Below are 8,273 nucleotides of genomic sequence, written 5' to 3'. Positions count from 1 at the left end.
GCGGGGCGGTGCGGCCGGGCGGTGCGGCCGACGACAGGGGTGGCGTGGGGCGGCGGCAGCTCGAGCACGGGGAGGAGAGAGAGAGGGGACATAGAGAGGGGTGGGCCCCGGGCGCTGACCGCTTTTTAGTTAGGGCACAGCTCTTTGCCGTTTGCTAGCAGACGGCAAAGAGCCTAGCTAACGGACGTTAGTTTGGCCACTTTCTTTGCCGCTTGCTAGCAAAAAAAGTGGTCGTTAGGTGGTTCTCGCTAGTGGGCCACCCTCCCTCTTTGCCGTCTGCTAGCAGATGGCAAAGCTTATATGTCGTTCGCTAGCAGACGGCAAAGAGCTGGCTGACGGCAAACATGATCTTTGCCGTCAGTTTTCTGTATGCTGATGACAAAGAATTTCTTTGCCATCAACTAGCAGACGGCAAAGAGCTGGCTGACGGCAAAGATCCTAATTCCAGCAGTGGGAATGATATTTGTGATATATTATCAAAAGGTAAGAGAGGCAAAAGTGAGATGTCAAATTTTACAATGGCATAAGCAAAGTGGGCAAAAGTTAAAGCCGCAAAAATAAAGTTTTCCTGTATAGTTGTGAATGATATCATACAAACTAGCAAGTAGAGAATCTTCATCTTCCTCAAAAAACATTGAGAATCACCACCACCGTTAAAAATCATATTCTAAACAATGCTTTTGAAAAAAGAAAAAGGAAAACGAGCTTTTGTATCACATTCTTATCAAGCGTTATCTCGTTCTCATTCAGATGTGTAGAAAATCCAACAAAACACATTACATGTGTGAAATTTTTGCATGTTACATCTATAATAATAATAAAAATCATCGAAAAGACTTGAATTCCCTTGAGAGAAAACGATAAAAAACTTATGGATGGGAGGTGGCGGCCATTCATCATCCTAGTCCTCTTCTCACCTCACCGCTGGACCTGTAGACATTGTTGGTACTCTGCCCAAATATTCCATCTCAAATGCAGAGCTGCTTTGACTCACATCAGTCGACATGCCAGTGTCGTATCCACTGTAGCCATCCGCGTTACCACCACTACCAGCTGTGTAGAACCCTGCATTCATGTGGTTATGCGCAGCCTCAAGCTCAAGGCACTCATGCAACAACGCCACCACCTCGGTCATTGAGGGTCGCTGCTCCGCCGCCTGGGCAGTGCACTTGAGTGCAGTGTCAGCGACTTTCCATACGCCGTTGACATCATGGTCGTCGTGCATGCGTGTGTCCACTACATCCTCAATATTGCCACGGGCAAGGCGCTGACGTGTCCAGTGGATGATGCTCATTGACTCTGGATTGTTCAGGAGGGGTGGTTTCCCCGTGACTATCTCAAGTAGCACTACACCGAAGCTGAACACGTCACTCTTGTTGGTCAACTGAAACGTAGCGTTGTACCTGATAAGTATGAAATTCATTAGTGGGTCCAATTTCAAGAACAACCATGCAACATGGGTTTGGTTGAGACATCTTAATTAGATTCAAGTGAATTCACGGGAAAAAAATTCTGATTCTCGCATAAATCAAATGTTTTTTCTTAGGCTTCAATCATTCATTTGTAGGTTAGTTGTCAAACTTAAGGGACCATGTTATGAATTTGATCACCCCAGGAGGAATAGCCTAGCACACTTCTGAGCATATAGGTGAGTCATCTACTTTTGAGACAACCAAAGCATGCATATTACTTCAGATATTAATAACATGCAAGATTATTTTGAGAGCATTATCAACAACAATTTAGAACGATTCACTTACTCAGGATCAAGGTAACCGGGTGTCCCAATCACCCTAGCCGTGGACACGTGGGTATCACAGTCGTTATTGAAAGCCTTGAGCAGGCCAAAATCAGCGATTTTGGCCTCCAACTTTGCATTCAGCAGAATGTTGGATGTCTTCACGTCCCTGTGAATGAGGGGCGGATTGCACCCCTTGTGCAAATACTCAAGCCCTGCACATCCACATCACGTGCTCTCAACCCCACCACATTTGAAATGTGTACTTCTATACATATACTTAATAAGTTCACTACATGTAGAAAAACTCAATTTAAACCTTGCCTTGTGCTGATTCCATGGCGATAAGAAGTCTTTGTCTCCAGGTTAAAGTTCTTCTGCTGTTTTCTCTCCCTGTGATGCAAGAATTGTGGGGTGAATCACATGTACTAGAATTTTGCTACATGTTCTCACTTTGACAACTCACATTTATGTTGCCGAAGGCTAAGTATGAATTATTTGAGTGATTTGCATACCTCTAAGATGTTCGTCTAGGGCTCCTTCAGACATGTACTCATATACAAGAGCCATGTACTCCCTCTCCTTGCAGTACCCAAACAGGGACACAAGATTCTTGTGATGAATCTTAGCCAAGGTCTGAGCCTGAACCCCAAAAAATATATGCATTACAAAACTGAATCTAGCGGTATTAGTTACACTTACTTTGCTAGATCTCTTAGTTCTCACCTCTGCCAAAAATTCTTGTACACCTTGGTTGGATGATTCTGACCGCAATTTGACAGCCACTTGGGTGCCATCCTCCAAGAAACCATCATAGACTTTCCCAAACCCTCCTCGGCCGACCACTCGCTGGAAGCCGTTCGTGATGGCCTCCAATTCATTGTACGTGAATCTGCGATTCTCGAGTCGCAGTGAGGTGTGTCCATTGTTGTTAATTGCCTCGTTTTGCGGCCTTACACTATTGGTTGTTGTTCCTTCATCAAAGTTAAAAGACCGAACAAACAAATGGTGTTAATTAACCCCTAAACTTGCATTCATGTGTCCAAAGTTATGTGTTTTGGAGTGACCTCTCACCTTGCTTTCTCCTTCGCATGCAAAGGAGTAGTACGGCGAGAAGCACAACCATAAGTACCAAAAATATAGGAATTGCAACATAGACAGCAACCATAGAGCTGCTCGTCTTTTTGGGAGGCTGACAGGAGTTTCCGTTACTGCAGAGATTTGTATTATTACCATATCTGGCAATAGGAGAGAAGATGAGTAAATGGTAGTGTGAATCAAATAATATATATGGTGCTGTTTGAAGAAAAAGATCACATGCGATCTGAGGAACCTCATTGGAAAATTCTTCTACTAGAATGTACCAGGTACCAACCTAAGTGTTAAGGACTCATCTTGGGTTCTTCTAAGAAGTCCAGAAGGAATTGATCCACTGAGCTGATTACCTGTCAAATCTCTGAAAGAAGACAATAGTTTTGAATATCAAATTAAGTAATGTGTGTATTGGATGAATTTGAAAAGCATTTTGATCTACATCCCAAATTACTTACAGAAGTTTGAGTGAGGACAATTGCGAAAGAGCGTCTGGAATGGAGCCCGTCAGATTGTTGCCTGACAAATCTCTGTCAAATAGCAAGGTCACGGACAAATAACTCACTACTTTACTCTTACTCCTAAAAAAATAGGATACAGTGTGAAATATTTGGTTAACAATATCCTACTTACAAGTATTGTAAACCTTTTAGACTAGCAAATGAAGATGAGATGTTGCCACTCAGACCACTCGAAGATAAATTCCTGCATCGTGTTTAATATATCATACATTAGTGGCTCAGATAATTCCAACACTGGCTTGCTGGTACTAACAAATAATAATACTCCCTTTGAAAGGGACAATTAATATGGATCGGAAGGAGTACACAGTTTCAACCGAGAAAAAAAATATCACAGGAAAATAACTCACAGGCCTATGATGATTGGTGGGCTAGAAACAGCATAGCTACAGCGCAATCCTTTCCAAGCGAAATTATTGGGCATGCATGGATCACCCATCCAGTTCTTCTTCACTTGGTACTTGTCTCTGATCGTCGATATGGCAGGAACTGTGTCATTCATCATTAGTAAGACATCAGACTCAAATACCTACATGCATAAATCGGCTGAACAGTCGAAATGCATCTAAACATAACTGCTTACTTTCCTGAGCCCTCGTGGCTATGCGGGTTGTGGAGATGACAGAGTAGATTTCGGCCGCATTGATGATCGGTGGAAGAGTCGAATTATCGGTGGCGTCTAGTGAGATGTTGTATTGGTGGGAGGCATAGTCAGGTTTGGGGTTGTAGATGGCGTTGGTGTAGAGGTACTGCGGCGTGTAGGCACCGTGCGTTTCCGCGTACCAGAGCTTGCCGTTGAGAGTGACGTAGAACTGGCGGGTGACGTTGTTGGGAAGGTGCTGTAGCTCTGCAATGTAGAGAATGCAGACGTACCTACATCGCCGGGTTTAAAAGAAATCAAAGTCATATTAGTGAGTTTTATTTCTAACTCTTTGGGTACCATCTAGCTATCTTCATCTCTAAGTCACAACCCTGTGTATAAACTATAAAATAAAATTCCACAAACATTTCGTAACGTAGCAAACCCTGCTAATTTTTTTAAATAATACATTTTTTAATTAATTTTCAAAAATAATACACCGTTTTGATATTTTTCACAAATAATACGGCATCATCTTCCTGGAGGACGACTGGACCTAATCGTCTTCCTGGAGGACGATTAGTGGCAGTTTGAAGGTGGGCCTCCAATCGTCCTCCTGGAAGATGATTAGTTCCAGTCGTCCACCAGGAAGATAATTAGTTCCAATCGTCCACCAGGAAGATTATTACTTCCAGTCGTCCACCAGGAAGATGATTAGTTCCTGGCCTGGACTTTTGTCTATCTCGAAATTGTTGGCTAACATCAGAAGACATTGCGACATACTTGGATGGAAACTACGATCGAAAGGATAATGAGGATGAGACATCTTACCAACCCTTTCCGTATGGGAGGGGGGTTTTATAAGTCGAGAAGAGAAATATGGTGGGAACAGAAGGGGTGGTGGGAAAGAAGTTGGCGGGAACATAATGGTTGGCGGGAAAGACGATGGCGGGAACAACAGGGGTTCGCGGGAAAGAAGATGGCAGAAAAGGCAGGTTGGGCGGGAAAGGCAAGTTTGGCGGGAGAGAAGATGACGGCAAAGGGTTCCCGGGAACACGGTTATGAAAAAGTCCAGGCCAGGAACTAATCATCTACATGGAGGATGACTAGAACTAATCATCTTCCTGGTGGACGACTGAAACTAATCATCTTCCTGGTGGTGGAACTAATCGTCTTCCTGGAGGATGACTGGAGGGCAGTCGGCCAGCTATGAGCCGACAGGACATTAATCGTCCTCCAGAAAGACGATTAGGTCCAGTCGTCCTCCAGGAAGATGGTGCTATATTATTTGTAAAAAATATCAAAATGGTGTATTATTTTTGAAAATTAATAAAAAATATATTATTTTAAAAAATTAGCGCAAACCCTCAGAGGACGTAATTTAGAGTTATTAGTGTTCAATTTTATGTCCTCAGAAGTAAAACGTGACTCTGATTTTCAATTAATTCAGGCAGTTAACCAATGAATTGCAAAAGTGCTACAATTATGGGCATGGATTATTCACCCATTGCTCGCCCATATGCTTTAGGCTGGTCGTAGTGGTAGTATCATAGCTAGTATCATGCATACCAACTAGATAATTTTGATGAGACGTCACATAATTAAATGAAGAAAGAGAGCGTTGAGTAACATGTCATGATACCGTATCATAATAAATGCTATGTTAATATGTGTCATGCATGGCAATAAATAAAGTACTACGTGATACTAATATACGATATTATGCATTAAGGATGTATGATACTAGTATATGATACTCCCCATTACAACCAACCTTATATTCGAGGTTGTGTGCTCCCTTAATTGCACATAGCTATTTGGCGGCAATCCTCTAGGGAACAGTGGTGCGGTCCAAATCCAAAAATACATATCCAAATTGACTAAGTATCGAAAGTCTCGTCAATATAAATCCAATTGATGAAAACATATTGTAAATCAGATAGGCAGTATAAGCTACAAAATATATTTTTCGTCTAAAATTGGCTTTCAGTGCGCCAATGTTATCTTTGTTTCTTCATGTTTATATTTTGCAATAAACTTCTATTTTGATAATCAAGAGCATTTAGATTCCATCTGTGAGGTTCAGGTAAGATAATATATATGCGTGGGGAAGGCGACTGGGTGTCCAATGAGCAACTAGGTAGCTACATGCTCCGTTTCAAATTAATTAAAGTTATAATATTGTCCTAAGTTAAACATTTGTGCTAAGTTTGAGTGAGTGTATACAAAATCCGCTAATTTTATAAAGGATCTAACGAATTTCATTTGATGTTTGTAAATATTAATATATATATAATATGACATTAAGTATATAATAGAAACTCATTTAGTAAATAATGTAATAATTTTATTTGATGTTTGTAAATACCAATGTATAATATGACATTAAGTATATAATATGAAACTAATTTCATAAAGAATGTAATAATTTAATTTGATGTTTGTAAATATTGATATATTTTTCAATAGACTGGGTGAAACTCAAAGAAGTTTGACTAATGACATGAGTATCTAGTAACTTGAATTGATTCGGAACAAGTACTACATACCCAGGCACTGGATCGTTGGTGGTGGATTGGGCATCCCATGTGAAGTCGATGGGGCTAGAGGAGTTGATGGGCGTGATGGCAGTCTGCATCAGGGCGGACGGCGCCTCGAACAAGTCCTTGTCGACGTTCTGCACATTTCTGGTCGTTGAGATCACCGACCACTTGGGCTTGTTGTACGGCATCCATATACGGTCGTGCGGATCATCAGGGTACCTAGATCAATCGGCACATTAATAATGGCTCTAGCTCAATTATCGATGAATTCTTTGCCTGAATGCATGGTTACCTGACGAGTGTAGTATCGCCTGCGCCAAAGTTGGCCCTGGCGACAAGAACCAGTCCCTGTGACCCGTCTGCTTGCGGGTACAGCTTGTTCTTGAGCGGCCTCAGATCCAGGCTGGATATAAAGGGCGTCCCTGCGCCGGTGTTCACCAGGCACACCTGCACATAGTCGTCGGGGACAACGGTGATAATCTCGTAGATCTCTGGCGTGTCGGCGTCCGATATGTTGACGGTCTGCCAATAGTTGATGCCGACGTGGAGGTCGAAGATAGGCGGCCTGTTGAGCCCGTCATAGTTTCCGTACTTGAACTTGGCGCGGATGAGGTACTTGAGCCCTACTACGAGGGAGCCAAGCGTGTAGCAGTTGCGCTCGCCGGCGGCAGAGGTGAAGCTCCGCACTGTGTACCAGCTCTTGCCCATGGGTGCCGACATGTACTCGGCCGACAGGTTGTGGTTAGTGCCGGCGTCGGTGAAGACAGCGTCCGATGCGTACGAGATCTTGGTGGCGTTGTCGATGTAGCCGGCGGCACTCTCCGGCAGGCCGCAGTCGATGCTTATGAAACCTGTATGTACACGCAGGCAATTAATGCAGTTGCAGAGACTGCCGGATTTTATGAAGCAATTTCGATGCACATAATGCCATGCAATGCAAAGCATATGTACTACTACGATTGTATGGGACTCACCTAAGTTATCGACTTGGCCATGGACATTAAAAACACTTCCGCCACCGACGAGGCCAAGAAGAAGCAACAACAGCCACCGGGCCGCCATTTCTCTTGCTCTCGCAGGTGCCAGCACCTACACACTAGAACACAATATTTGTATGTACTACGTCTAAGAGAAGATTTTGCCATATATGCACACTTAAGTAGTACTGTATGTGTAGTACAGCACGCCTACCCAGTTGGGGAAGAACACATGGGGACGCGGTGGGTTGACCTGCATGCGATGCGAGTCAGTCAACCACCTTGCTGGGTACAAGGTGCGCTCATGGCCAGGTGTGCCCAGATCGAGCTTAACTGAAATTCGTGGACTTTTGACTGTTTCCTGCCCGATTCTCGGGCAGACAGCTTGTTTAACCTCTATGATTACTGATTTGATCGGCGAATTGCTGCGGCCGAGCACGTTAGTCTCAGTGTGAGAGAAAAGATAATGATTTCTCCGTCCTCCTCGATCGTGCCCATGCACGTTAGTCTCACTGTTTTAGAGCAAGTCGCGTCAACTGGCTTTGATCATCATATAATGCTCGAGGAAACTACTGCTCTGGAAATGCATGCGGTGACTGGACAAGATCATCGCCAACTAGTTGAAGATCACACGAAGAGTCTACTGGGTACGTAACATGCGTGCATGTGATCCCCGGTGGCAGTGTACGTAGAATGTTCCTGTTGGGCTTTTGGGGGCGCTGCCAATAATGCTAAACATACATAGGTTTACATACTTTTACACGCTAACTAGGATCTTTTCAAACTAACTAACCTCCTCCCCCTCCCCCTGATTTTCATGGG

At 43.5% G+C, this 8,273-nt stretch overlaps 1 protein-coding gene across 1 annotated transcript; it reads right to left on the bottom strand.

Annotated features, from left to right (window-relative positions):
- Positions 1 to 622: 622 nt before the first annotated feature.
- LOC119349078 (putative leucine-rich repeat receptor-like protein kinase At2g19210) lies at positions 623 to 7,581 on the bottom strand. The gene is made up of 14 exons (XM_037617084.1): positions 7,449 to 7,581; positions 6,767 to 7,325; positions 6,481 to 6,693; positions 3,935 to 4,224; positions 3,702 to 3,840; positions 3,464 to 3,535; positions 3,289 to 3,360; positions 3,114 to 3,194; positions 2,813 to 2,976; positions 2,465 to 2,712; positions 2,254 to 2,380; positions 2,063 to 2,131; positions 1,761 to 1,953; positions 623 to 1,403 (listed from the first exon to the last, which is right to left on the bottom strand). Exons 1-14 carry the CDS (start codon positions 7,534 to 7,536, stop codon positions 914 to 916), a joined length of 2,805 nt encoding a protein of 934 aa, XP_037472981.1. The 5' UTR covers positions 7,537 to 7,581; the 3' UTR covers positions 623 to 913.
- Positions 7,582 to 8,273: the final 692 nt, after the last annotated feature.

The sequence above is a fragment of the Triticum dicoccoides genome, chromosome 1B, assembly GCF_002162155.2.
Source record: "Triticum dicoccoides isolate Atlit2015 ecotype Zavitan chromosome 1B, WEW_v2.0, whole genome shotgun sequence".
In the NCBI taxonomy this organism is placed as follows: domain Eukaryota; kingdom Viridiplantae; phylum Streptophyta; class Magnoliopsida; order Poales; family Poaceae; genus Triticum; species Triticum dicoccoides.
The sequence above is the reverse complement of the archived record's forward strand: the minus strand, read 5'-3'. Positions and strand labels throughout refer to the sequence as shown.